Below are 24,174 nucleotides of genomic sequence, written 5' to 3'. Positions count from 1 at the left end.
ACATAATCCAACAAGACGGTATATACCGTATCAATGGACATCAACTACTACAACGGACATTCTACGGCTACTAGTACTCTCCGATAACCAATTCAATCATTCCAAGATAAAGTATTGCTGAAAATTTCCAGAAAACCTCTCACTCACAGCATCGTATACTTCTTCTTAGATACATGAGGCATATACTGTATCTTGCGGGTTTAGCATAGCATCTCACTAAAAGCCGAAGAAGCTCTTTCAACTTCATTCATACTAACTCTCTTACAACCATCATATTACTTACCACAAACGTGTAATAACCAGTTACAATCTTTCCAGCCTAAAGGTTTTTTCTTTTGGTCCCATTTTCTGAATATTATGATTTGAACAAAAAATAAAGAATTAAATGATAATTGAGCACCTGAAAAGCTGCTCCAACCCACAGACAATGAAAATGACATCATGCCATCTCCACGCGGCTAAAAAGGCAACTCCACACGGAAAGAAAACAAAAATAACCAGGAAAAGAAGAAAAATCAAATTCCCTCAATATCCAAAAGAAGATATGTGAAAGTAATACTAATGATGGGAAATAAAAACATATCTGCCTCCTTTGATCACAGTCCCCACCGTGTTTCAGCCCAATATGCAACTGTTATGTAGCAGATTAATAACGGTTTCCGCGAGGCCATAGCATACTACTCATACGCGCAGTGGGGCATACTAGATTACTGTCGACATACCATTCCTAGTTAGATCGGGTTGTTTGTACATGGGTTGTATACGTCAGCTTCTCTCTTTGTCCGAATTTCATTTTCCTTAGCCGTGACTTTTGTGAGATTCGGATTTAATTACTGATTTGATTACTTGCTGTATGTGTGAGTGGGGGGTGGGGATGGCATGGACTGATAATGAGACTGTGTGTCTGTCTAATGAGCGGAGAGGAGTGTAATATGATATAATATATTTGGCGTTTCAGGATCTGTTGGCTGCTTATGTTTTGCTTCATAGTTATTACCTACGGATTTGGGACGGGATGGGTCGGCTGACTTGCTGTGTAGAGTGTACTTTGTATGGCATGGCATGGCATGGCATGGCATGAGTGTCATATTGGTCTTGAAAATGTAGTGGGCGCTTGTGCTTCGGCTATTAGGCGTGTGGCCGGTCGAGGAGGACAACATCGTTGGACTGGGCTGATCGATGCCGGAAAAACATATGTAGTAGTACGGTAGGATTGCTTGAAGTTGACAATTGGAAAGCTATGCGTTTTCGGAGCCCCTAGGAAGAAAGTACCTCCCCTTCAATTATTTGCGGGATTGGATGCAGAAGACACCTGAATTCACACCAGATTACGTCTAAGCGATATGGAAAGTCCTGGGTATGACTTAAAAGAGTTGACATCTCTATTCGCGACTATTACTTCCTCCGTATGCGAAACACAATGGCCAAAAGGCCGATAGCAAGCATAATGTAGTATAATACCCAAAACGCCAAGGATATGGTAGCAAGTGGTGATATGCACAGTAGAAATTCGACGGCACCAGGCGGTCAGTAATGGTTCTAAGGGCAAGCCTAATGAATTCTGTCCAGCTTGGCCCGGTTCATGGCGATTTGGTCGTCGACAAAGTCGCTCTACAAAGCAGTCAGTCGAGATTGGACTTCGTGACAGGATCTCAAAAGGACTTACCTTGGCCGTGATACGCTCCAAATGACGGTTCTGTTCGTCCAGCTCGCGACCTGTCGCCCGAGCAAGGCCATTCAGACGGCTCGCAGCTCCTCCAAGCAGATCCAGATTCTGTTCGATCTCGTTCTCCATCGCCTCATCCTCGCTGTCCGCCTCGAATTGGTACTTGGCACGATCAGTGATGTTGGTCCTGTTGCGTGTGGTCTGCTTGGCCGCCTCCTTGTCAATGTCCCTGAATGTGCGCTCCATCCGTTGGTTGGTCTTGAAAGCCTCCTTCTCGGTACCCTCGCGAGTTTCCCGCTCTGCGCGGTGCGTGTTCAAGATCCGCTCATCACGCTCTCGCCGGCGCCGGGAGCTGGTGAAAGGGTTGGACACATGAACAGCGAACATGCTCTTGTTGAGTGTCTTCAACTCCTTTGCCTTCTCCTCCGCGATCCGTCCCTCGACTGTAGCGACATCCAAACTCTTCTCGGCATCATGGATACGCTCTCCCTGCGCACCCAAACGAGCAAGTGTCTCACGACCCGTCTCTTCGGCCTGGGCAGCCACACGGAGTGCATTGCGAGTTGAGGCGACGTCACCCTGCTTGATGAACCGGATGTCCTGCTTGATGGTCTGAATTTCTTCCTCCTCTTCCTCCTCAGCAGTAAGGTGACGCTCCTGGTAAGTGGAGGTGTTGTACTCGTTGCTGCCTCCGCCATAGGCAGCTCCGCCCTCGGAGTAAGGCGGGGGAGGGCCGGCCTGCTGCTGTTGTTGTTGTGCCCGATCCCGAGCCCCTCCAAAAAGCTCATCTCTGTTGCCATCCGCAGCCGCGGGGTCATTGGGATCGGCGCTACCTAGGCCTCCATAGCCGCCAGGGCCGTACCGAGAAGCGGCAGGGGCAGCAGCACCCCCGCCACCAAAGCGGTCGGATCCATAACCGCCTTGGTTTCCATATCGATTCGGCGCATACCCTTGATACTTGTTATCTCCGGGGATATTATGAGCACCAGAGGGGCCAGCTGCGGGCGGTTGTTCTCCGGCAGGCAGAGGAGCCACACCCGCCTGCATCTTGGCCTTGGTGTAAGGATCGGTCGGGATAGGTTTAGCGTAGGGGTTGGCAGGCGGCGCAGGGCTCTTGCTCTTCGATCTGGAGCCGAAAAGTGCCAGACGGTTGCCGGAATCCTCCTCGTCGTCCCCGGACTTTTTGAAACCGAATCGGCCCATGGCGTGGAATGCGAAAGAGATTAGTAGTCGGCTGTGAGGGTGAGAGAAGGTCAAGGATATGCTAGTAGCGATTAATCCGGTGAGCGAGAGGATAGAATCTGAGAAGAGGACAGATGGAGGTAGAAAAGGGGATCAGAGAGGGACCAGCGCAAAAGATGTGAAACCAACGATAATAATAACTCCAGTTGGTCAGGGGAGCAGCAGCCGTCAGGAAACGCCTCCTTAGGCATTATTGGATGGAGGGTCGAGACCCAAGGCGGAGGGTAATTCTGATACATCATATTAGAAAGATGAAATGGGTAGCTGTGAGAGTAATGACGGTATCAGAACCATCAATATGACAGGCAGTGCACGCACTAATCCCTAAAAGGCTAGTGGGGTGGCTGGACCCTTTTCGCAGCCACGAACCAGTGGCTGCAAACGTGCAAACTTTCCTACTTTGAGTTGGTGGTTGCCTTCGTTTTGCTTCCGCCTTTCCTCTCCTCCCTCCGTCTTCTTCCCTTCAATCTTCCCTTTCCCCCCTCCCAATCACATCGCCGGAGCATGCTTCACCGCAGCCATGGCGCCGTATCCAGGGTCTGATGCAGACTATTTTAGGGACAAGGCGCGTAGGGATTTGTTAACTCTCCTTGAAGGCGTGAGTAAGCCTCCAACGTGTCCCTCAAGGCAGCAGCAATCCTCCTCGCCTTTGTGCATGGGCTGAATTTCTTGGTGCAGGTACGTGGTAAGAAAAACCTTGTCGTCAGTCAGGATCTGGCTGGTCCAGTCGGGCTGTTCGTCAAGTTCTCGCTGCTCCAGGAATACGGTGTAGATCGCGTGTTCCTGCTCGAGAATGGCAACGTGGACTCCTCTCAGCGCAACGTCGTCTTTCTAGTCCACGCGGAAAAGATACGCCAGGTGCGGGCCGTGGCAGGTATGTCCATTTCTTCCGGATCACCACCTCGTCGCCTTCTCCCATTGTAAATCCTCTCTATCCTGTGCCTCGTCATGCGATCATTGGCGAAGCTATGCCTCTATATCTCTTCAGGACAAACAGTAGATTACGCAGATCTATCTTCCACTCTACGTAGTCAGTCAAGAGATCCCAACATAGAGAGATTTGTATACAGTTCATCTCAAGGCCTTCTTCCAAGTCATGCCCGATTGAATGCCATCAGTATGAGCTAACATTCCTCTAGAACAGATTCAGCGTCTTCAGCGCAACGGCAATGTTGAACATGAACTCTCCATATTCTGGGTTCCGAGGCGGACCCTTGTAAGCAATTCCATCCTTGAAGAAGCCGGCATTATAGGCGATGTGAATATTGCCGAATTCCCACTGTACTTCGCCCCTTTGGAGCAAGATGTGCTGTCCCTGGAGCTAGAAGACTCTTTTGGCGACTTGTACCTGGTAAGGAAGAGCACAACTTCCTGTTCCAAACACTGTTAACACCTAGTGGCACACAGCACAAGGATCCGGCATGTATCTTCCACTCCGCAAAAGCCCTCATGGACATCCAGCAAAGACATGGCTACTTCCCTCGTATCATTGGCAAGGGTGACCATGCCCGACGCCTTGCAGACCTCCTACTGCGGATGAGAAAGGAGCTTGATGCTGAAGAGAGCTCGGGTCTTGCTGGAGTCTCTGCCAGAGGCCTTCTTCCTAGCGCAAGCACTGAAAGCCTCATCATCATCGATCGCGAAGTCGACTTTGGGTCTGCGCTACTGACACAATTGACCTACGAAGGATTGATCGATGAGACAGTGGGCATCAAGAATAACCAAGCAGATGTGGACACCTCTATCGTCGGGCCTACGGCAGTGCCTCAGGCTCAGGAGTCTTCTAAAGCACCCCAGCAGTCCTCAAAACAAGGACAAAAGCGGAAAGTCCAACTGGACTCCTCCGACCAACTCTTCAGCCAGCTGCGTGACGCCAACTTCGCTATCGTAGGTGACATATTGAACAAGGTTGCACGCCGTTTGGAAAGCGACTATGAAAGCCGACATGCCGCCAAAACTACCTCCGAACTTCGCGAGTTCGTCAACAAACTTCCCACCTATCAACTGGAACATCAAAGTCTCCGAGTCCATACCAACCTTGCCGAAGAAATCATGAGAACCACTCGCTCAGATATCTTCCGCAAGATTCTCGAAGTCCAACAAAACAACGCCGCGGGCGCCGACGCTACATACCATCACGACGCCGTTGAGGAGCTAATCGCTCGCGATGTTCCTCTGAAGACCATTCTCCGTCTGCTCTGTCTTGAATCGTGCATGTCCGGTGGTCTCCGCCCCCGCGACCTCGAAAATTTCAAACGTCAAATCATCCAAGCCTACGGCCATCAACACCTTCTTACTTTCTGGGCTCTCGAAAAAATGGAACTTCTTCAGCCTCGTTCTTCCGCCACCACCATGCTCCTCCCTACCGCTGGCGCCCAGACAGGCACTAAGACCAACTATGGCTACCTCCGCAAGAACCTCCGACTGGTCGTTGAAGAGGTCAGCGAAAAGGACCCTAATGACGTTGCGTACGTCTATAGCGGGTTCGCCCCTCTCAGCATCCGTCTTGTTCAATGTGTTCTGCAGAAACCTTACATTCTTTCTCTTGTCAGAGGCGGAGCTGTCACTGCTGCAACACCTAGCCCTGCAAGCGCCTCGTCCCCAGGATGGCTTGGTTTCGAGGACGTAGTGAAGAGTGCTCGTGGGGCTACGTTTAGCATTGTACAGAAGGGTGACGACAAGGCCATCAGGGCGCGGCAGACAATCAGTGGGAATAATGCGATCAAGACCGTTTATGTTTTCTTTTTGGGTGGAATAACGTTCACAGAAATTGCAGCGTTGAGGTTCATTGCGGCGCAGGAAGCTCCCAGGCGGAAGATTGTGATTTGTACGACGAGCCTTATTAATGGTGATCGAATGATGGATGCGGCGATCGAGAAGGGGAGTTTTGCGAAGTTGGAGTGAAGGGTAGTTAAGACTTAATGTTAGCGATTGATGATATGAGACCTACATTATATGATTACCCGGGATTTTGTAGGTAATGCTTCAGAGTCTTCGAGGCCAGGCTTTTAGCGGTGCCCGACATAGAGTCTACGCTGTGCGTAACAAATCAGGCAAGGAATTGGAGATATCGCTGTATATGCAAGTAGCCGTGCGAAAGTTCACCTATAAGGAGCCGTACCGGTAGGACTTCAGCGTTTTCGCTTTACAACAGTATAGTCTTCTGTAGGCCACGCATTTAGCTTGCCTGGCATCGTATCCTGGTATTATATGCCGGATATTTAGAAGTAAACAATACAATATATTGGGTGTATGCGCCCCAAAGTGGACTAGCGGTCTAGTCAAGTTGACCTGCTCCTCATCTCCCTCTTCAGTGCCCCTTCCAACTCCACTCACTCCACCCAGTTGTGGGAACAAGGCCAACCATGGGTATATGTATCCGTGGGATTGAATCTTCTATATAATATGATAGCAATACTGACGTTCCTTCCTAACCCACCACTCAGCCAGCATGCAGCGTACATTGCCGCTTCTCCGCCGGGATATCAGTCTCTCCACGGCCATAGATGACGACGACAATATACTCCAAGAACTCTCTTATCCCAAACAGCGAGTCGACTTCTACGTATACCTTTATCAACAACGAAGCGTAATTGAGTCGATTGTGTCATATCACCTGAGCAAAAAGCAGACGTGCCGTGTGGGGGATGTCAAAGAGTGGATATCCGGGAGTTTCAACGTGTGCATACCAGTTGACATCTATGGGCAAGAAGACCATGCACCTGGACGAGTCCTCATTAGATTTCCTTTGCCCTACAAAGTGGGAGAGGGTCAACACCCAGGCAATGCAGACGAGAAGCTCCGCTGCGAGGCTGCCACTTATATTTGGATCCGGCAGAACTGTCCTTCTCTACCTATACCTCGATTGTGGGGTTTCGCCTTTGCGCATGACTCATGTGTAAGAGAGCTGCTAACTTAACACATGGGCCAGGCTAACACTGACCCTAGTTCACCGCGATTGAGCACGCCAACGTCTTCAGCAGAATTAGGTGGTATTTCCATAATATGGTATCGTCTGTCTTGGGATATCCGGTTCGACCACCTTACTTAAGTCGACATTCTCCTTTCAACTTAACAACCGGATATTTCCTCATAGAATATGTCGGAAGCACTGATACTGTGATGCTTTCTGAATCTTGGCACAAGTTACGCCACGACCACAAACGCAGAACCAACCTTTTCCGCGGGCTGAGTCGAATCATCCTATCATTAGCGCAGTCCCCTTTCAATTGCATCGGATCTCTAACAATGAACAACCAAGGGAATATAAAGCTCACCAACCGCCCTCTAACACTTCGCCTTCATCAGCTAGAAAACGAGTCCATACCCACCAACATAGGTAGAGACCTCACATATTCAACATGCGATAGCTATTACATGGACTTACTCTCCTGCCACGACAGCCGGTTGCGCCGCGCCCCAAATTCTGTACGAGACAAAGCCGACGGTGAAGCACAGCTGTCAGCCCTGACCATTATGCGAGCTCTGCTACCACATTTCACCTGCCGCGATTATCGACGTGGACCGTTCATCATGACCTTAACGGATCTACACCAAAGCAACATCTTCGTCGACACAGACTGGAATATCAAGTCACTCGTAGATCTAGAGTGGACATGCTCCCATTACCAGTTGAGATGCTCCGACCACCATACTGGCTCACTAGTCGTGGGGTGGACCAGATCTACGGAGAACACCTGGATGCCTTCAGCGGTATTCATGCTGAATTTATGCATATCTTTGAGCAGGAGGAACAGGTTTATGCTGGAGCGGCGGGAACTAGGACCTCGAACTTGACAAGTATCATGAAAAAAGGCTGGGGAATTGGAAACTTCTGGTACTTCCATGCCCTTGAAACTCCCAAGGGATTATACAATATTTTCCTGGATCACATACAACCAAGATTCTTGAAAGTGGATGACGCTAAGATGGTGGAGTTTGAACGGACTATCTCGCCATATTGGACTCCGGATGTACAAGGATTTCTGGATGGGAAGATGCAAGATAAAGCGGTATATGAAGGTCATCTTCGTGATGCTTTTGCAGGCGCGCAAGAAGGATGGCCTAACTCATGACTAGTCACCAACTGTGAGTTGAAGTAGGGACTTGATTGATCGAAGTGGTTGAGATGCCATTCAGATGAATCTTTGCCCCATACTGGTCGAAGAAATGTGGTTATGGTGTAGTATTGTGACTGTTCTATGATACTTTGGGCATTATTTATTTACAATTAGTACCTGAACCCGGAATTCACACCCATCAGCCGTCCCTGGTATCGCTCTATCACCTCTCCCAGTTTCACCATGACACCTGCGGCCAATGTCCGCACCTGTTCTCGCGGATCGCTTGTATCTTGGACCGATGGCGTTCTGTCAAATATCTCTCCTACCCATTCACGCAGCTCCATGACTTGCGTGGCGAATTCAGTGACCAGGCGCTCTTCTCCGGATGTCCCGGAGGCGACGTTCAAGTCTACAGCTGCGAGGAAGAGGGATAGAAGGGAGGACAAGATGCCGGGATCGTCTGATATGGGGCGAGCGTGGAGCGAGAGCAGGAACGTCAATGTTTCGTGTGTGACAGCTGCGAGATGGGGCGTGTGAGGGCCCATTGTTGAGAGGATGAGTGTGAGTGTTTGGATGAAGAGACTGAGGAGATGGGGGGCGTAGAAGGGGTTGTAGGAGGGAGCGGTGGAACTAGTTTGTTAGTGAGGATGACTTGTGGGAAACTTGGGGAGGAAGGAGAACATACGATGAAAACTGCATGATCATCATCTCGAAACGACCCTTCAGAGGGTAGAAGAACCCATCTGCAAGGACTCTGTATAGATCTTTTGCGGTGGACTTCTGCCGTTGCGCTTCGCGTTGCTGACGTTTCTTTTCGACTTCCATTCGGGAGGAGAATGTGCGGACCTTGAGTGCATTGGGCCCAGACAGGGATTCTGAGGCATCGGCGGCTAGTGGTTCGAGTGAGGCGCGTGATAATTGCTTGGTTAGCTTTGCGATTGGCGATTCGGCCTCAGGCTGATACAGAGCTTCGAGGTTACCAGGGAGCTTTTTGGACGGGAACGAAGAGTAGGATACGCGTGGAAGACCTAGTGATTTAGCGTCTGCTTCGCCATTTCCGCCGAGTTCGCGAGCACTCAAGCCTAGAGCTGTGAGGATCGTAGAGCGCTGTGGTTGAGACAGGTCCCCATCGAAGAAAATGGCCGAGAACCAGTGGCCCATCTTGAGAGGTTGAGATACGATCAGTGCGATCATGCTTTGAAGTTGGACTTCCTGGAATCTGGGAATCTTTCCATGCTCCTGTAAGCCCACGACAACGAGTGCCAATTCTTCTATGTTCTCAGTAAGCTCTGTTCCAAAGCCAGTCTTGCGTCGGATCAGAGAAGGGGCTGTGGAAACAGCCAGTTCGTAGCGCTCTACGTTCTCGGTGTCGCGTAGGTAGGTAATAAGGTCGCGGATGTACCTAACTCATGGTTAGTGGCCATATGTGTTACGGTTCGTTTTGTCACATACACTGGTGCGGTAGGTTTGTTGCGTTGGACCAAGGTTGGGTCATCATCAGAACCTGATGGATCTTCATCAGGCTTTTCATATGGGATGAGATCTTCATCTTCTTCCTCCTCTTGATCCGAGTCATTGACCTCTTCTATGGCAACGATCTTTGCTCTTCTGGTGTCTTTCTTTGGCATATTGGTCCTAGAAGTTCGGCTTTTGGTATCCTTCTCAGTTGTCGCTGGAGGCCCTCTCAGCGATTCAATGGATTCAATAGACCCAACGGAATCGTGTAGTTTGGCAAGGTCCAAGTACCAATGTGCCTCATCACTTTCCATCTCTTCAAGATCAAACCTCATCCCTTTACCTTGCTGCTCGATGAGCTGCGAGATAGTAGTTCCAATCAGCATACCGAGAAAGCGCGCTCTGGGCGAAGACGCTGCTAGGCGGTTTGAGACGGTATTCAGGAAGAGTCCGGTGCGTCCAATAAACATCATTGCTGCAGCATCGAGCCGCTGGAGGTAGCCCGCAGCGAGAAGAACAACTTGAGCATTGGCTGATATATGTTAGTGCCTTTCTGCTATACAGAACACATTGATACAGTACCTTCTTGACACCTAATAGGAGCGTGTTGAATGTAGAACTTGTCACCTGATTGATCTAGACTTTTACTAAGAAGGGTATTGATCGAGTCTAATGTGATCCATGTCAGCTAGAAAAACATTGTCAAGAGGGCTTACTCCTACCTTCTTCCTGTGCTAATGCAGCCACTAGAGCACGGCGCAACCCAAGCGAATGGATCGAACCGCCTTGGCCTTTTGACAGCCAATCGATGATCTGACCTTGCAGATGTGACCGTTTTGACACGGCAATTGAGCAGAGAGCTGCTACGCTACTGACCGCTTGTCCCGAGGTGTTGCTGGCACTGTCACCAGGTATTTCACCTGAGAACTGCTTTTTCTCAAGATCCCGAAAGACAGCCTCGAGCAATGCTAGTTGTTCCGTTGGCCGGAGACGGTCAAAAAGCGAGCTGTACTGTTCGGAAAGTGGTCGCTGAACAAGAAGTCCGGTATAGATCTCTTTGACAACCTGATCTGTATCATGCTTAGCCTACCAAGCCTATCAGTAAAGGGCTTTCTCAAATACCTGTATAACCCAAGCTTAGCGACCTCCCAGTCAAAAGAGCCACGGATTTCAAAGCCTCTTCATCACTGAGAGCAGTCTTCGACGCCATATAGCAGATATTTGAACCTAGCCAGGTAGCGTATTTTGAGCCTTCCCCTATCCATGAGATTGTAAAAATCCCGTCAAGCTCAGAGATCAGAGTAAGTGCTTCTGCTGCTGTAGACAATACTTTACTGGCAGCAAGCACCGAGAGTAACTCCCTCCAAGCCACTTGCTTCTGTGTCGCATTGCTGTACAGATTATCCATGTCAGCGTATAGGCGAAACGCAAAGTCGCTCGGCTCCAACAACGCGGAAATAACCGCAAGTGTATCTCTAATCTGTATCTTATGACCGGATGATTTCGCCTGCTCAGCCGATGATCGGGACGCAGCTATGAGAGAACGGAGCTGGGTCACCAAGCAACTGATACCCGCAACACTGCTCAGACATCTCAGAAGAGCAGCTCGCAGCTTTGTATTACCAGACTTTGAAATCTGTGATTGTGGCCCAAGAGCCTCCCAATGATCCGGGATTGTAATGCTAACCAGAGCATTGAGAATTTGCGCTGTTACTGGGCGCGGAACGCGGATTTCAAAACCGTTTGGACTTGCTGTCTTATTTGATGGATCTAGTATGGCTAGAACTTGAGCAAGATCGTGCTCGTCGGGGTTTGCCTTCAAGACGGCCAAGATATGATCTGAGGATGTTGGGTCCCCGGGGAGATCGGCTTTGGACCGGTGCTCAGAGCCGTTAGATGTGGTGGTTGAATATATTCCCTCGGCAGCAGCCGACAAGATGGGCTGCTGGCTGTGCTTGACCGTCTTAACGGCCGTAAGTAGACCATCCATTTTACAAATGTGGCATTATCCTCGTAATAGTTGCGAGGAAAGGAGGACCAAGTTCTGGAAGTTGGAGGAAATTGTATGGCGCGGAGGGGTCACGTGGGGCGGTGCTTGTATCGATCTAACGACCATTCGAGACTCACCATCCTCATCAACCCATCATCACCTCCACGCTGTCTACAATCTGATAACCCGGAATCTATAGCAACGTAGCTCTTGGCTGTGAAGCTATTATTCTGCTTATACCTTGGACGCCAGATTATCTAAGCTGGCGCAGGAGCTCACAATAAGTGCGGCTCAGAGGCAAGAGATCACTTGCTTATGCAACAAGAGCTTGAGTAGACGCAAATAATTAGCGACCTGGCTACCCTAGACAACATAATTGGAAAATGGCTGCTACAAGTTCGCCTCAGCGATGGTGAGATGACTTCTTCACTCCATAGCCGCAGCTGCTCATATCACCTAGGAAGCATCTATACAGCGTCCTCACTAAGTCTGGACCCTTCAGCGATGAAGATTGGGTCCCTGGACCAGAGACGATAAGTGCTTTGGAGTCATCCAAAATTCTGTACGTGTCTGGTCGTGTTGATAATCTCGTGCTCGCTAACAGTACTACAGGGTCATGTAAGTCAAGGCGATTCTTACTCCCTTGGAAATACATGGATAATAACCAAGAACTGCTTACAGAGGCGCTGGCGGCCTAGGATGTGAGATCCTCAAAAACCTGGCTCTGTCAGGCTTCAAAGACATCCACGTCATTGACATGGGTAAGTTTGTCCTAACTTGTAAACACTGCAAATGACCAACATGTGCAGATACGATCGATATTTCCAACCTGAACAGACAATTTCTATTTCGCCAGTCAGACATAGGCAAGCCCAAAGCTGAGGTTGCTGCTGCCTTTGTAGAAAGACGAGTCAAGGGGGTTAAGATCACACCTTATGTAGGGAAGATCCAAGACAAAGACGAAGATTACTACATGCAATTCAAGATCATCGTCTGCGGTCTCGATAGCATTGAAGCCAGACGATGGATTAACTCGACTCTGGTCGGAATGGTCGATTTCGAGGATCCAGAAAGTTTGAAGCCACTTATAGATGGTGGAACAGAAGGTATGTTTGCTCACTCACGCCGACTGCAGAATAAAGCGCAACTGACCGATAACAGGATTCAAGGGACAGGCGCGTGTGATTTTGCCCACGCTTTCCTCTTGTATCGAGTGTCAGCTTGACATGCACGCGCCGCGACCGGCTGTTCCTCTTTGTACCATCGCAACCATTCCGCGCCAGCCTCAACACTGCATCGAATGGGCTCATCAGATTGCCTGGCAGGAACAGCGCAAAGATGATGCATTCGATAGTGACGACATGGAGCACATTGGCTGGGTCAACAATGCTGCTCTGGAGCGGGCGAAGCAGTTCAATATCTCCGGCGTCACGTTCCAGATGACTCAGGGAGTAGTCAAGAACATCATCCCGGCTATTGCCTCAACCAATGCTGTGATCGCAGCCGCAACTACCTCCGAGGCATTGAAGATTGCCACATCGTGCAACCCGTATCTTGAGAACTATATGATGTATGCAGGAGAAGAGGGCGTGTACACGTACACATTTGAGGCAGAGAAGAAGCCAGACTGCCCGGTGTGCGGAAATCTGGCACGCAAATTGACCGTGAATCCGAATATGACGCTTGAGGAATTCATCGAGACCCTTGGAGAACGGCCTGAGGCTCAGCTGAAGAAGCCCAGTATGAGGACGGAGGAGAAGACACTCTACCAACGGTTCCCGCCGCAATTGGAGGAACAGACTCGCGCTAATCTGAAGCTTAAGCTGAAGGACTTGATTGAGGACGGCCAGGAAATCGCAGTCAGTGACCCGGCGTATATCATCGATTTCCGCTTCCGACTGGCGTTTCAATAGACGAAGGGCCGCTGTGATGGACCGGCAACTACACGTTACGAAGAATCGCTGATGCTCTGATGATCATGTTCAAGACCTAGGAAGTCAAATCTGCTTTTTCTATCACAAAAAGATCCCAGTCCAGACTCCCAACAAGTGTAAAGATGGTTGTCACCAACTTTTCGTAAATGTACAAAATCAACAAGACAATCCAACGCCAGGCCAATGCATTATATAGCTTTGAATCATTTTTCACGGAAGGCTGAGTCAAATGGCTTTGACTTAGCGCATAAGGTCCGTCAAGCCACGCTTCCATCTTGCGCATTTGAGCTTCAAGACCTTGACACTCTCCAGGAAGAGGGTATCACTTTCGAACTGGCCAACACTCTCGATGTTGAAGATGAAGTGGTCGCGGACGCGACCGAGCTTGACCTTGCCCTGGAACTCCTCGTGTCTCAGACACTCTCTGCTGACAGTATCCTTGAAAGGATCCACAACAACTGCCTTCAATTCGCCCTCGTGGCCCTCATATCCGCTCTCCTTCTGCTTGGCTTCCTCACGAGTGACCTTCTCGAGGCCAATAACACCGCTGGGGAAGCACTTGGCGAATTTCTTGGCATCGTCTCCAATGATGGGGCGAAGGATCTTGATGTCGGGGAGTAGACGGTAGGTGGCCGTGGCGACGGGGGAGAACTTGGCATGGTCGGCACCGATACCCTTGATACAGTGAAGTTCCATCTCGATCGACTGACCAGGACGGAGCTTGGCGACCAGGATGTCCGGGTTGACGGGCTGGATTGCGTCATCGCCAGCAAAGAATTGTTCCTGGCGACCGACGGGGTGGAATGTGATATCTTTGGCGTAGACGTGCGCATTCTTGTAGAGCTTGCGGGGATCATCTTCCTCCGGGTCCGCGTTGGGGTTCTTGGTACATTCGACGTCCAAGCGCAAGACGATGGTGTTGTAGTCGGCGGGGTTGCTGCCATTGGGATCGTCGTCGGTGGGCTTCTTGAACCAGCGCATCCAGTTGATGCCCTCCACGGAACCCTTGAGGGGAATCAGACCCAGACGTTGTGCGAGAACCTCATCCTGGATGACAGAGGTGTTGTTGTGGACGAAAACGTATTCAATGGCGATGCTGGGCACCTCGGCCATGAGAATACGACGGAAGGCATTGGCAATGGAGGCGTCGACTCCGATGAGAGAGAAGGAGGATTCGAAACGCTCGTTGCGGTGGAAGTCGATCTTGAGATCCTGTTCGCGAAAAAAAGGACGTGTGAGCGCAAAGCTGATGGGACTTGTGTGGAGAAGTGGCATTGTGAGCGCGAACACTTGAGTACTACCAACGTACATTCTTGAACTTTTCGAGGGACCATTCGTGCGACTCGCCGGGCCAATGGCCAGGGAAATCTGTGGAGGGGATGTTGGAGACGGTCTCTGGGTTGATGTCGACGATCTGGGAGTCAATGCAGTCAGTATGATGGACGAAGTAGGGACAAGAGATCACGGTCGGAAGACGGAACATACCCTTCTGCGATCAAACTCCTCCTGCGAGGGAACGAGAGGCGCCATGATGAATGATGGACTTAGAAGCCGCGGGGAAATTTGGAGGAGGAAGAGGGACAGACGAAGTGGAGGGAGCAACTGCGAAAAGTTCTTTGGCGGAAGCGGCAGTATTTTCTCGCAATTCTGCAGACCGCAAAGGCGGAGAGACCGGTGATTATAACACACCCAGCAGTTTGAGGGAAATCGGCACTAGGAGCGGGAGTTTTAAGTGGCTAACGGCAGACCAACCAGAGACGGGCTGATGACCATAAGCTCCTCTCACGTGACTGCCCAAATTGTATCTCGCCTGGAAAGCGCAACCTCATCCAACGAGGAGCAAGCGTCAGTCCGCATCGCTTCCAATTCCCGCCAATTCCCCCTCCTTCCAACCCAATTGCGTCTGGATTGAGGGCTCTCCGCCTCGCTTCACCCTCGTCCTCACTCCCCGCTCTCCCGAATGGCTGCTTCCTTCACTCGCCTGGCGGGCAGCGCGCCCAAAAGGCTCTGCCTCCGCCCCTCGAGCTTCTCCAGAAACACTGCTATCCCCAGATCCCGGACGATTTCGACGTCGCTGCCTCGCCGGTACGCAGAACCCACCAGCTACCAGGCCACCCGCCTCATCCCGGCTGACCCGACCTTCACATCTCTGGCCAACAAGGAGGGCCCTTCGGAGGCTGATGTGGGCGCCGCCCTCGAGTCCGAGGACTCTGGAGCCGGCCGCAAGATCCGCCACTACACCGTCAACTTCGGTCCTCAGCACCCTGCCGCTCACGGTGTGTTGCGTTTGATTCTGGAGCTCAATGGTGAAGAGATCGTCCGCGCCGATCCCCACGTCGGTCTGCTTCACCGTGGTACCGAGAAGTTGATCGAATACAAGTCCTACATGCAAGCCCTGCCATACTTCGACCGATTGGATTACGTCTCCATGATGACCAACGAGCAGTGCTTCTCCCTGGCTGTTGAGAAGCTGCTGAACGTTGAGATCCCCGAAAGAGCCAAGTACATCCGGACACTGTTCGGTGAGATGACACGCATTCTGAACCACCTCATGTCCGTTCTTTCCCACGCGATGGATGTTGGTGCTCTGACACCTTTCCTGTGGGGTTTCGAGGAACGTGAGAAGCTTATGGTAGGTGTTTTCTGGCATACTGAGCTGTGTGCTAGCCGCAATGACTGACATGAGTCCTTGAATTTAGGAATTCTACGAGCGTGTCTCCGGTGCCCGTCTCCACGCTGCCTACGTCCGCCCTGGTGGTGTGTCCCAAGATCTGCCCCTTGGTCTCCTCGACGATATCTACCAGTGGGCTACTCAGTTCGGTGACCGCATTGACGAGACCGAGGAACTGCTCACGGATAACCGTATCTGGAAGGCCAGAACCCAGGGTGTTGGTGTTGTCAAGGCTGCCGATGCTCTCAACATGAGTTTCACCGGTGTCATGCTGCGTGGTTCCGGTGTCCCCTGGGATATCCGTAAGTCCCAGCCCTATGATGCCTACGACCAGGTTGAGTTCGACGTGCCCGTCGGTGTCAACGGTGACTGCTACGACCGTTACCTCTGCCGTATGGAGGAATTCCGCCAGTCCCTGCGCATCATCCACCAGTGCCTGAACCAGATGCCCGCTGGTCCCGTCCGTGTTGAGGACTACAAGATCTCCCCCCCTCCCCGTGCGGCCATGAAGGAGAACATGGAGGCTCTGATCCACCACTTCCTTCTGTTCACCAAGGGTTACGCCGTTCCCCCGGGTGAGACCTACTCCGCCATTGAGGCTCCCAAGGGTGAGATGGGTGTGTTCCTTGTCAGTGACGGTAGCGAGAGACCCTACCGCTGCAAGATCCGTGCTCCTGGATTTGCTCACTTGGGTGGTTTCGACCAAGTGTCTCGCGGCCACCTTCTGGCCGATGCTGTCGCTATTATCGGTAAGCTATACCCAAAGTGCCTTGACCATATCAACAACAAACTAATACATTTATTTTTAGGAACGATGGATCTTGTGTTCGGTGAGGTTGACCGGTAGAAAAGGATAGGACCGTCTGATCTCCAACGAAGACCTGTATAACAGCTCAAAGACACATGACCCTGATTTATTGGTGCCAAAATCTCGATTAGAAGTTGCAGATATACCAAGAGAAAGATTAATTGTCTCTACTATTACCATCACATTCGGCTTGTGTGCGAGTTTGTGTAACAGGTCCACCTTTGGGCTATGGCGATCTCCCCAAAAACCAGGTTCAACCTGCTGTACCAATGTCCTTTTGCTTGTTACTTTGCTTTATGGCGTTGAACTTTTTCCTTTGTATCTGTGTCGCTGATGTTGCTTCCGTCGACTGTGTCTGTCCTCCCCCTTTTTTTTCTTTCCTCCTTGTTCTCTCTTCCATAAACCCTGTGTATAGTGACTCAAAACATCGAGTATGATTTTGGATTTGGTGCAGTAGTAGAAGTAGTAGTTTATGGGAAGTAAACGTGACAATTTTAGATGTAACCATAGGGTCAATTTTCAGTTGTCTGTGTACCGAAGAGAGTGTGTAGCGAAATATGTATATGCATGTATGTTGTAATATATAAGACAGGAGATGTAACTGTGTAAAGAGAAAAAGAGTAAACAAGAAAGAATAAATCCCACGCGTAAATGCATTTCATGCATAATACCAACGCTCCATCCGAAATCCAGTTGAACACCTTGTTCGCCTTGATAAGCATCAAGCAAGCAAAACAAAGCAAATAGCGAATCAAAAGAGGAACTTGAATATGATGTAAAATGAAAATGGAAGATCAAGATCACGCGCCAATATCAATGCAACAACCACCACCAATAATTTCACCCCCCCAGTGCCCTGAAATATTATACATTATCATCATCATAATGAAAATTAATATCCCTCGGTCTCCTCCGATTATACGACACAAAGTCACTATCACCGGGAGGTCGCTCATTGCGCGAATTAGCGGTCAACATGCTCTGAATACTCATGCAGACGCTCTCGACCGTCTGTACGGGTGACCAGCCTGCCGAGCTGAGCAGATCGAGACATATTATGCCGTTGCTGTAGATGTGTGGGTGGATGGGGATCGGGCGGGGGTGGTCGGAGGTGGGTGGGCATTCGATGAATTGGACTTCGGGGGGTTCTATTGACAATTTTGAAAATGGAATGCGTTAGTTTGTTTGTTTATGATTCGAGGGACTGTGGGAGAAAATTGTAATTGTGGGGGGGGGGGGGGGGTAACAATACCGATTGGGTACTTATTGCTAAAGGTGAATTTGAGTCGGTACGTCTCGTTCTGGTAGAGCGGGTTGGAGTCGAGGACTTTGATGTCCATTTGCCATTCCTCGAGGTTTTCGGACTTGACGATTGTGATCCCGGGGGGAAGGTGGTCTTTCATCTGTGGAGTGGTGGGGAAGCGCGTTAGCTGTGTGGGAGTAGCGCCATTGGAGTGTCGATAGTGGCTGTGATCGATCTGGTAGGGTTAATGTTGCAGGTATTGGGGAAGGGTACCTTTAGGAGCTCCTGTAAGATTTGTGTTAAATGCAATGGTCGAGATGATGAGCGGGGTGGTAGGTGGCATGATGACTTACCTTGCTCAGGCGCTTGCCGGCAAACATGGTGGGCAGAGCGCCTCTTCAAGGCAGAAGTGACAGTCGGTTTATTGGAGACTGCTCAAGGAAGATCTGGTGGGTGATAGTCGGCCAGCCTTGTCGGGAAGGAATTGTCAGATTGTGGAGGCGCACAGATGTATGACGTCTACAACTTAGGGCGGGGCGATCGACGAGACGGCGGATGAGTTGTTGGACGGGGCGGGCGCAGTGATAGACTGAAGTGTAACAGTGCTAAGGGATCTAGTAGTAGTGAATGCCCGAGAAAAAAAAATCCTGAGTGAAGAGAGACTGAGGAGGGGAACATGAAATAGAGGGGACAGGAAGTTACTTAAAAGAGGGCCGCGAGGGTATCTCCGGGCGATCATCTGCTGGCGGTGGCTGACGGGGCCGCACCCCATCACCTGATTGGTCCGGACCGATCACGCTGGGGACATCCCCCACGTGATATCCCGGCATCTGATTTGGTCATGATTAGAGTTGTTTCTACTTGGTTCATCATTATTGGGAGGCAATTACATCGATGCGAGTCATCTACATGCGACATATAGTTGGAAGATCATGTCAAGCCGAATATGAATTCAGATCACAGAAAGGAATATTATCTCCGTAAACCGAAGCCTCCATTAAAGTCCCATCTCGTTCAGCAAACCAAGAAACAGCAGAAAGAATACGCCAGATCAGTATATGGACGGGGAATCATCGAAAGTTATTCACAGAAAACAGTTCAGTGATGGTCCGTGACCCAACAAGAATGGAACCGGTGCAGCAGCAGAAAGCAAGTCTCTATCAACGCCATCCGATCAGGCCTCATGCATGGGTGGTCCGCTCACGAGCTTCACGCTCAACCTTCTCGCGCTCCTCGTTCTCCTTCACCTCACGAACCTTGGCGAGCACAACTTCACGGAAGATGGCGCCGCGGGCAATCTTGCTTAGACTGCGCTTCTTCGTGCCGGTCGCCTCGCCCTCCGCTGGCGCGGAATCCGACTTGCCATTGGGCGAGAGTTGAGGGAAGGGCGTCGTGCCAGATGCCTTCTCTGCCATTTCCACCGGGCTGGGGATGTCCTCATCATCCTCCTGCATCTTGAGCGCCTCAATGCGGTTCGCCAGCTTGATGATCTCGATACCTCGGCGGAGACGAGAGCGGGCAATGTAGGCACGGATCTCGGGCAGCAAGTCGCGGTCGCTGGCCGATTCACCGGTCAACCAGGTGTGCTTCAAGGCCTCATCGGATGTGACACGCTTGGAAGGATCGGGCTGCAACAGGGTGAGGATGAAGTCCTTGGCGTCCTGGGAAACATCGCGCCAGTAGCGCTCGTGGAAGATGATCTTTCCGCTTCGGCACTCTTCAATCAAGTCGGACAGGTTCTCGGAGCGGAAGGGGGAATAACCGCAAAGCAGGGTGTAGGTGATCACACCGAGGGACCACATATCGACGGCCTTGCCGTGACCCTGCTTGAGCATGACCTCTGGGGCGGCGTAGCCGAAGGAGCCCGCCATGCTGGTCAGGACCTCACTCGGGCTATCCAGCATCTTGGCAATACCGAAATCTGCGAGGACCAGAGGGGAATGGGGGTCGGGACCAAGGTAGAGAAGGTTTTCGGGTTTCAGGTCTAGTCAGAGTGGATGCCAAGATTAGTCCAAGTCCTTGAAAGTGAACAATTGACGATATATAGGACATACCTCGGTGAACGATATTGCGTTCGTGCAGGTAGTGGACGGCGCCCAGCACCTGGCGAATGGTCTGAGAGGCATCCTTTTCGGTGAACTTGCCGTACTCGCAGATCCGGTCGAACAGCTCACCACCAGTGGCCAGCTGTGTGACAATGTAGAATTTATCCTGCCACAGTATTAGACAGGGGAACGTCTAGAGTATCCTGGATGCAACCGACCTTCGATTCAAACCAATCGACGAAATGGACAATGTTGGGATGGTCGAGAGCCTGAAGCATCTCTAGTTCATCGTAGACCATGCGTTCGTTGCCCCGGACATTCTTTTTCAGGATGATCTTGATGGCGACCTTTCCCTTGCTGCTGTCGGCCTCACGAACGATACCGTACGTACCAGCGCCGAGTGTGCGTCCGAACTTGTAGTGGGACCTGAAACGAGTTGCACAGCGGTTATTATATGTCTGCAGATGTAAGGAGAGGCAAGCAGGGTCCTATCGTACTTTTTCTCGTAGCTTTCGGGCTGTCCCGACAGCTTGTTGAGCATATTATGGACTGTGAAATCACCCATTGGTCAGCGCTTGGAAGTTGCAGGAATGGGGAGAACCAGTATAGCCGCTCAATAAAACCACCAGAGAGGTAGACGGGTGCAGGCAGGGCAAGTAGTGATGGGACGATCGAACCGAAGAGCCAGAACAGGATGAGAATGCCACCTGCATGGACGCAATGGCCCCAGGTGATGGTGGAAATGAGAGACAAAGACATGGCTCATGAAAGACATGAGGCTGCCGTTCCGGGCGCGATAGCACAGAAACCAATCAATGGCTGTCAATGGCAAGCTGGGCTAATGAAAGTGTATGCCATCGTGGAATGAACGAATGGCTGATCGGTGACGAAAGAAAAACAAGAAAAGAGAAACGAAGAAAGGCAAAGACCTACAACTCATGGTGACTGGAGTAGAAGGGCCTTAGTGAAGGCCCTAGGGAAGGGGGTTAATCCGTGAGTAGTAGTGTGCGGTGGGCTCGAGACCAGCGAGCGCGAAGCTGAATGGGAACCCCGCACGTGAGGGAGGTTGGTAGCGGGGCGATTCAAAAGACGAGATCGCGAAAGTCGCGTTTGGAGAAATCGAGGATGAAGGTTTGAAAAACAGAAATCTGGGGGAGGAAGACGGAAGAAGTAAGTATTTGGTGGGATTAACTTCCGTACACGAGCAGCGACAGTGTCCGTGTGGAGGGTGGGAGGGGGGAAGGCTGATTGATGGTGGGTAAATCCCTCCATCCACCGATAGGGGGTAGCAAAAAAAGACTAAGAACACACGGTACCTGATCGGGGGTTCGCTGCTTATCGCTTATGGTAATGGCTGCACGTGCAAGACTCTGGCAGGCAAGGCAAAGCAAGGCAATGCAATGCGCTATTGTTGTCGGTCGGAAAGGAACAAAAAAAGGAAGGAAGCTAAACAGTTGATAGACAGCTGGAACTGACCAGAAGAGAAGAAGAAAGGGAATAATAATACTAGCGAGCCGAGCGATTAAATCTGGTTAAGGAGGGGGGAAAAGAGAGCGAGAAAAAGGTCAAGTTCTGGCCCGGCGATAGAGTTTAACCCATTAATCCCATGGCTGCCCAGCACAGCCACGGGGGGGGGGGGGGGTTTCTTCTCAGCGGGGCTCAATCTCGAAGGGAAATCCTATCTATAGGGATTGGATGGTGGAGGTCGGAGTGATGGAGCGGCCACGCAAGGCTGATGCTCCTCCAGGCAGCGCATTTTAGTAGGCTTAGGCTGATCCATGGATGCAGTACGTAGTCCCATAGTCACAATTAGTTAGGTCTGGTGTTCAATTACTACATAATGCAGTGTAATTCGGGTTTAGATATCCGTCTGGTATTGACACATTGTTCACTTCACAGCCTGATGCTTTTCTACGAATTCATGACCATCACATTTCATGCAAGTGATATGTTCTGGTAGAGTTTTCACCCTGAAAAATGAGGGAATCTAGAATAAAAAGCGGCTTAGGGTGAAACGGGGCCCCCAAATCTGAAATCGGCCAGCGGGCCAATGCTGACACACGCCTTTCTCCTCCAGGCTGAAACATTGCCGATAATCAGTCCCTGGAGCTAATTATTTTGGCGCTTTGTGCCTTTGGCACCAGCCACACCCTCAGAAGAAAACCGAAGGTCTCATCTTGAACAAAAACATAATTAAGAATGTCGTATTCGCTTCAACTATTTTTTCTTCACTCCGATTCTTCGAACTGAGACATATTGGTCACAGTATAAAAAAGGGGCTATGTCCGCCAAGTTTCTGATACTAAACTATTTTTTGTTTTTGGCCCCCTTTAAAGGATTGGCGCGGAGATGTAGCCTAAAATCTCATCTGGGATGCTTAGCCGGATTGACGCCGGTTCATTGGATCACCGTCTAGCCCTGACAGGCTGACTGACGGCCTGCTCTCTTCGGATGATTCCTGTCCTTCTCCACTCGGGCTGAATGCAGGTTTGCTGGCTAGCCTCGTGGAAATTCCAGGTAGCTAGTTTCCTTGATTACTTACTATGTGGGCTTGATTAGGCTGTCTGACTTGCGACTTCATCTTGAAGGAGGCTCAACCAATTCATTGAGCAAGCACCTGTATTACCATAATGGGTATAATGACACTAACAAACATCCTATCATAAACCATAACTCACACCAAATACCCCTAAACCATCATGGTCATCATGTATCAATCTCAAGATCTTCCCAAATACAATTCATCCAACACTCGCTCACAATACTCCCGATAATACCCCTCCCCCTTCCATCCACTCTTCTGTCCCCGAATTCCCACTGTCTGCCATCCATCCCTTCGCAATCTCGCGATTCGTTGCTCTGTACTCTCCTTGACCCCAAACGAAGACTTTTCCTTCCCGTCAGCATCACAGCCAGAAATCTGCTTCTCTTTGACCGGACTAAAGCTCCAAAAAGATCCAGAGCGTCGCATTCCCTTGGACATGCGCCGTGCATACTGCATCTCAGCCACGTCCGTGATCATTTTATGCAACGTGGTAATGCTTGAGGTGACCTGCTGACGGAGGAAATCGATTGTTGTGTGGGTGTGTAGTTCGCCTTTGTATCCTGGTGTCTTGACTGATTGCCAGGTTCGTAAACCAACTTCCTCCTTGGAACCTGTATAGATAGACGCAGAAGTAGTGGGAGCATCAATCCTCAACGGCGATGGCAACGAAACCCCAACTCCTGCCTTAGCCACACCCATAGCATGGTCCTCACCCTCGGAACCCTGCAGAGAGCTACTACCTCCAACCGACTCCCCAGACACCTTCCGCACCTTCAACGGCGAAGGAACAAGACCACGCTCATCCCCATCCTCAATTCCCTCTCCACCTTCATCGAAAAACGATGCCTCACTATACGTCGAGATAGTGGTGTTGGTATAATCGAAGCTATTGTCACTCTCACCCGAGAACAGCATCTCTTCCTCTTCCTCATCCCATTTTCTACCATCTTCCCCATCATGATCATAATCAGGACGATGGTACTCCACGAACGGATCATCATCTTCCTCACACATCAGCACCCCACTGCCACCATCCAAACCACCCTGCACCTCCTCCAAAACACCCCCACAAACCCCAAACCACTCCACAGCCGCCTGCAAAAGAGGCATTTTCTGACCGGAGAACTGATGGGCCGCGAGACCCATTCCTTCATATGAAACAGCCATGTAGAATGTGAGATAAGTTTTGTATATCTATACACCCACACAAACATCATCCGATCATTTGGAGAATCTTGTTAGCACATGGTCTCATAGCCATTTTAAAGCAATATATAGTCTCGTAGTTAGGAAAAATTAAGGAATAGAGATAGGATAGGATAGAATAATTTTGACTGTACCGGCTGCTCTGTTAGAGACAAATGTTCTGCTGCGTGGGCAATGCATTGACGGTAGTGGTGGGAGGTGTAGAGGTTTTTGATTGTGCGGAGGGTGAGGGGCCAATCTGTGGCTCCTGATGTTTTGGTTCTTGGTGTGGTTGTTGGGTGGGAGGTTGGAGATGGAGATGGAGAT

At 50.5% G+C, this 24,174-nt stretch overlaps 10 protein-coding genes across 10 annotated transcripts; 4 read left to right on the top strand and 6 right to left on the bottom strand.

Annotated features, from left to right (window-relative positions):
• Nucleotides 1–1,357: 1,357 nt before the first annotated feature.
• Nucleotides 1,358–3,053, bottom strand: BO87DRAFT_355459 (putative plasma membrane SNARE protein (Sec9)). Its single transcript, XM_025621337.1, has 2 exons — nucleotides 1,667–3,053; nucleotides 1,358–1,611 (listed from the first exon to the last, which is right to left on the bottom strand). Exons 1-2 carry the CDS (start codon nucleotides 2,867–2,869, stop codon nucleotides 1,552–1,554), a joined length of 1,263 nt encoding a protein of 420 aa, XP_025481506.1. The 5' UTR covers nucleotides 2,870–3,053; the 3' UTR covers nucleotides 1,358–1,551.
• Nucleotides 3,054–3,369: 316 nt separating this feature from the next.
• BO87DRAFT_375040 (Sec1 family protein) lies at nucleotides 3,370–5,961 on the top strand. The gene is made up of 4 exons (XM_025622932.1): nucleotides 3,370–3,506; nucleotides 3,587–3,782; nucleotides 4,048–4,259; nucleotides 4,316–5,961. The coding sequence occupies exons 1-4, from the start codon at nucleotides 3,429–3,431 to the stop codon at nucleotides 5,810–5,812; spliced, it is 1,983 nt and encodes a 660-aa protein (XP_025481505.1). The 5' UTR covers nucleotides 3,370–3,428; the 3' UTR covers nucleotides 5,813–5,961.
• Nucleotides 5,962–6,359: 398 nt separating this feature from the next.
• Nucleotides 6,360–7,983, top strand: BO87DRAFT_433019 (uncharacterized protein; the record flags this gene model as incomplete). Its single annotated transcript, XM_025627642.1, has 4 exons — nucleotides 6,360–6,473; nucleotides 6,540–6,806; nucleotides 6,857–7,539; nucleotides 7,575–7,983. 4 exons carry the CDS (start codon nucleotides 6,360–6,362, stop codon nucleotides 7,981–7,983), a joined length of 1,473 nt encoding a protein of 490 aa, XP_025481504.1.
• Nucleotides 7,984–8,111: 128 nt separating this feature from the next.
• Nucleotides 8,112–11,436, bottom strand: BO87DRAFT_355453 (telomere length regulation TEL2 family protein). The gene is made up of 6 exons (XM_025621336.1): nucleotides 10,549–11,436; nucleotides 10,149–10,496; nucleotides 10,009–10,095; nucleotides 9,424–9,958; nucleotides 8,657–9,373; nucleotides 8,112–8,601 (listed from the first exon to the last, which is right to left on the bottom strand). The coding sequence occupies exons 1-6, from the start codon at nucleotides 11,414–11,416 to the stop codon at nucleotides 8,139–8,141; spliced, it is 3,018 nt and encodes a 1,005-aa protein (XP_025481503.1). The 5' UTR covers nucleotides 11,417–11,436; the 3' UTR covers nucleotides 8,112–8,138.
• A 275-nt stretch (nucleotides 11,437–11,711) lies between these two features.
• On the top strand, nucleotides 11,712–13,413 carry BO87DRAFT_15731 (NEDD8-activating protein UBA3). The gene is made up of 6 exons (XM_025618221.1): nucleotides 11,712–11,828; nucleotides 11,877–11,978; nucleotides 12,029–12,034; nucleotides 12,098–12,177; nucleotides 12,226–12,522; nucleotides 12,578–13,413. The coding sequence occupies exons 1-6, from the start codon at nucleotides 11,800–11,802 to the stop codon at nucleotides 13,327–13,329; spliced, it is 1,266 nt and encodes a 421-aa protein (XP_025481502.1). The 5' UTR covers nucleotides 11,712–11,799; the 3' UTR covers nucleotides 13,330–13,413.
• Nucleotides 13,387–14,945, bottom strand: BO87DRAFT_375035 (DNA-directed RNA polymerase core subunit RPC40). Its single transcript, XM_025622931.1, has 3 exons — nucleotides 14,836–14,945; nucleotides 14,660–14,764; nucleotides 13,387–14,562 (listed from the first exon to the last, which is right to left on the bottom strand). Exons 1-3 carry the CDS (start codon nucleotides 14,878–14,880, stop codon nucleotides 13,591–13,593), a joined length of 1,122 nt encoding a protein of 373 aa, XP_025481501.1. The 5' UTR covers nucleotides 14,881–14,945; the 3' UTR covers nucleotides 13,387–13,590.
• Nucleotides 14,946–15,173: 228 nt separating this feature from the next.
• On the top strand, nucleotides 15,174–17,272 carry BO87DRAFT_331148 (NADH-quinone oxidoreductase subunit D). Its single transcript, XM_025620326.1, has 3 exons — nucleotides 15,174–15,982; nucleotides 16,050–16,770; nucleotides 16,831–17,272. Exons 1-3 carry the CDS (start codon nucleotides 15,311–15,313, stop codon nucleotides 16,866–16,868), a joined length of 1,431 nt encoding a protein of 476 aa, XP_025481500.1. The 5' UTR covers nucleotides 15,174–15,310; the 3' UTR covers nucleotides 16,869–17,272.
• Nucleotides 17,273–17,393: 121 nt separating this feature from the next.
• BO87DRAFT_375032 (ubiquitin-conjugating enzyme E2) lies at nucleotides 17,394–18,553 on the bottom strand. The gene is made up of 4 exons (XM_025622930.1): nucleotides 18,426–18,553; nucleotides 18,346–18,357; nucleotides 18,082–18,232; nucleotides 17,394–17,977 (listed from the first exon to the last, which is right to left on the bottom strand). The coding sequence occupies exons 1-4, from the start codon at nucleotides 18,450–18,452 to the stop codon at nucleotides 17,694–17,696; spliced, it is 474 nt and encodes a 157-aa protein (XP_025481499.1). The 5' UTR covers nucleotides 18,453–18,553; the 3' UTR covers nucleotides 17,394–17,693.
• A 413-nt stretch (nucleotides 18,554–18,966) lies between these two features.
• BO87DRAFT_433009 (serine/threonine-protein kinase) lies at nucleotides 18,967–20,682 on the bottom strand (the record flags this gene model as incomplete). Its single annotated transcript, XM_025627641.1, has 4 exons — nucleotides 18,967–20,056; nucleotides 20,127–20,283; nucleotides 20,336–20,543; nucleotides 20,615–20,682. 4 exons carry the CDS (start codon nucleotides 20,680–20,682, stop codon nucleotides 19,254–19,256), a joined length of 1,236 nt encoding a protein of 411 aa, XP_025481498.1. The 3' UTR covers nucleotides 18,967–19,253.
• Nucleotides 20,683–22,836: 2,154 nt separating this feature from the next.
• Nucleotides 22,837–23,829, bottom strand: BO87DRAFT_433005 (uncharacterized protein; the record flags this gene model as incomplete). Its single annotated transcript, XM_025627640.1, has 1 exon — nucleotides 22,837–23,829. One exon carries the CDS (start codon nucleotides 23,827–23,829, stop codon nucleotides 22,837–22,839), a length of 993 nt encoding a protein of 330 aa, XP_025481497.1.
• Between the last annotated feature and the right edge of the window lie 345 nt (nucleotides 23,830–24,174).

The sequence above is a fragment of the Aspergillus neoniger genome (genome assembly GCF_003184625.1).
Source record: "Aspergillus neoniger CBS 115656 unplaced genomic scaffold BO87scaffold_10, whole genome shotgun sequence".
NCBI lineage: Eukaryota > Fungi > Ascomycota > Eurotiomycetes > Eurotiales > Aspergillaceae > Aspergillus > Aspergillus neoniger.
This window is presented reverse-complemented; position numbering and strand designations above follow the sequence as displayed.

Excerpts from the sequence above, each read along its gene's own strand:
- BO87DRAFT_355459 (XM_025621337.1), bottom strand. The coding sequence starts at position 2,869 with ATGGGCCGATTCGGTTTCAAAAAGTCCGGGGACGACGAGGAGGATTCC. Across the intron at positions 1,612-1,666 it reads TGGAGCGTATCACGGCCAAG|AGCGACTTTGTCGACGACCA; the intron begins GTAAGTCCTTTT and ends ACTGCTTTGTAG.
- BO87DRAFT_375040 (XM_025622932.1), top strand. The coding sequence starts at position 3,429 with ATGGCGCCGTATCCAGGGTCTGATGCAGACTATTTTAGGGACAAGGCG. Across the intron at positions 3,507-3,586 it reads TGTTAACTCTCCTTGAAGGC|GTACGTGGTAAGAAAAACCT; the intron begins GTGAGTAAGCCT and ends TTCTTGGTGCAG. Across the intron at positions 3,783-4,047 it reads CCAGGTGCGGGCCGTGGCAG|AACAGATTCAGCGTCTTCAG; the intron begins GTATGTCCATTT and ends ACATTCCTCTAG.
- BO87DRAFT_355453 (XM_025621336.1), bottom strand. The coding sequence starts at position 11,416 with ATGGATGGTCTACTTACGGCCGTTAAGACGGTCAAGCACAGCCAGCAG. Across the intron at positions 10,497-10,548 it reads GCTAAGCTTGGGTTATACAG|ATCAGGTTGTCAAAGAGATC; the intron begins GTATTTGAGAAA and ends AGCATGATACAG. Across the intron at positions 10,096-10,148 it reads TGCATTAGCACAGGAAGAAG|ACTCGATCAATACCCTTCTT; the intron begins GTAGGAGTAAGC and ends GGATCACATTAG.
- BO87DRAFT_15731 (XM_025618221.1), top strand. The coding sequence starts at position 11,800 with ATGGCTGCTACAAGTTCGCCTCAGCGATG. Across the intron at positions 11,829-11,876 it reads ACAAGTTCGCCTCAGCGATG|GAAGCATCTATACAGCGTCC; the intron begins GTGAGATGACTT and ends CATATCACCTAG. Across the intron at positions 12,523-12,577 it reads TATAGATGGTGGAACAGAAG|GATTCAAGGGACAGGCGCGT; the intron begins GTATGTTTGCTC and ends GACCGATAACAG.
- BO87DRAFT_375035 (XM_025622931.1), bottom strand. The coding sequence starts at position 14,880 with ATGGCGCCTCTCGTTCCCTCGCAGGAGGAGTTTGATCGCAGAAGG. Across the intron at positions 14,765-14,835 it reads AGGAGTTTGATCGCAGAAGG|ATCGTCGACATCAACCCAGA; the intron begins GTATGTTCCGTC and ends ATTGACTCCCAG. Across the intron at positions 14,563-14,659 it reads CCCTCGAAAAGTTCAAGAAT|GATCTCAAGATCGACTTCCA; the intron begins GTACGTTGGTAG and ends TTTCGCGAACAG.
- BO87DRAFT_331148 (XM_025620326.1), top strand. The coding sequence starts at position 15,311 with ATGGCTGCTTCCTTCACTCGCCTGGCGGGCAGCGCGCCCAAAAGGCTC. Across the intron at positions 15,983-16,049 it reads AGGAACGTGAGAAGCTTATG|GAATTCTACGAGCGTGTCTC; the intron begins GTAGGTGTTTTC and ends CCTTGAATTTAG. Across the intron at positions 16,771-16,830 it reads CGATGCTGTCGCTATTATCG|GAACGATGGATCTTGTGTTC; the intron begins GTAAGCTATACC and ends ATTTATTTTTAG.
- BO87DRAFT_375032 (XM_025622930.1), bottom strand. The coding sequence starts at position 18,452 with ATGTTTGCCGGCAAGCGCCTGAGCAAG. Across the intron at positions 17,978-18,081 it reads TAGCAATAAGTACCCAATCG|AACCCCCCGAAGTCCAATTC; the intron begins GTATTGTTACCC and ends AATTGTCAATAG.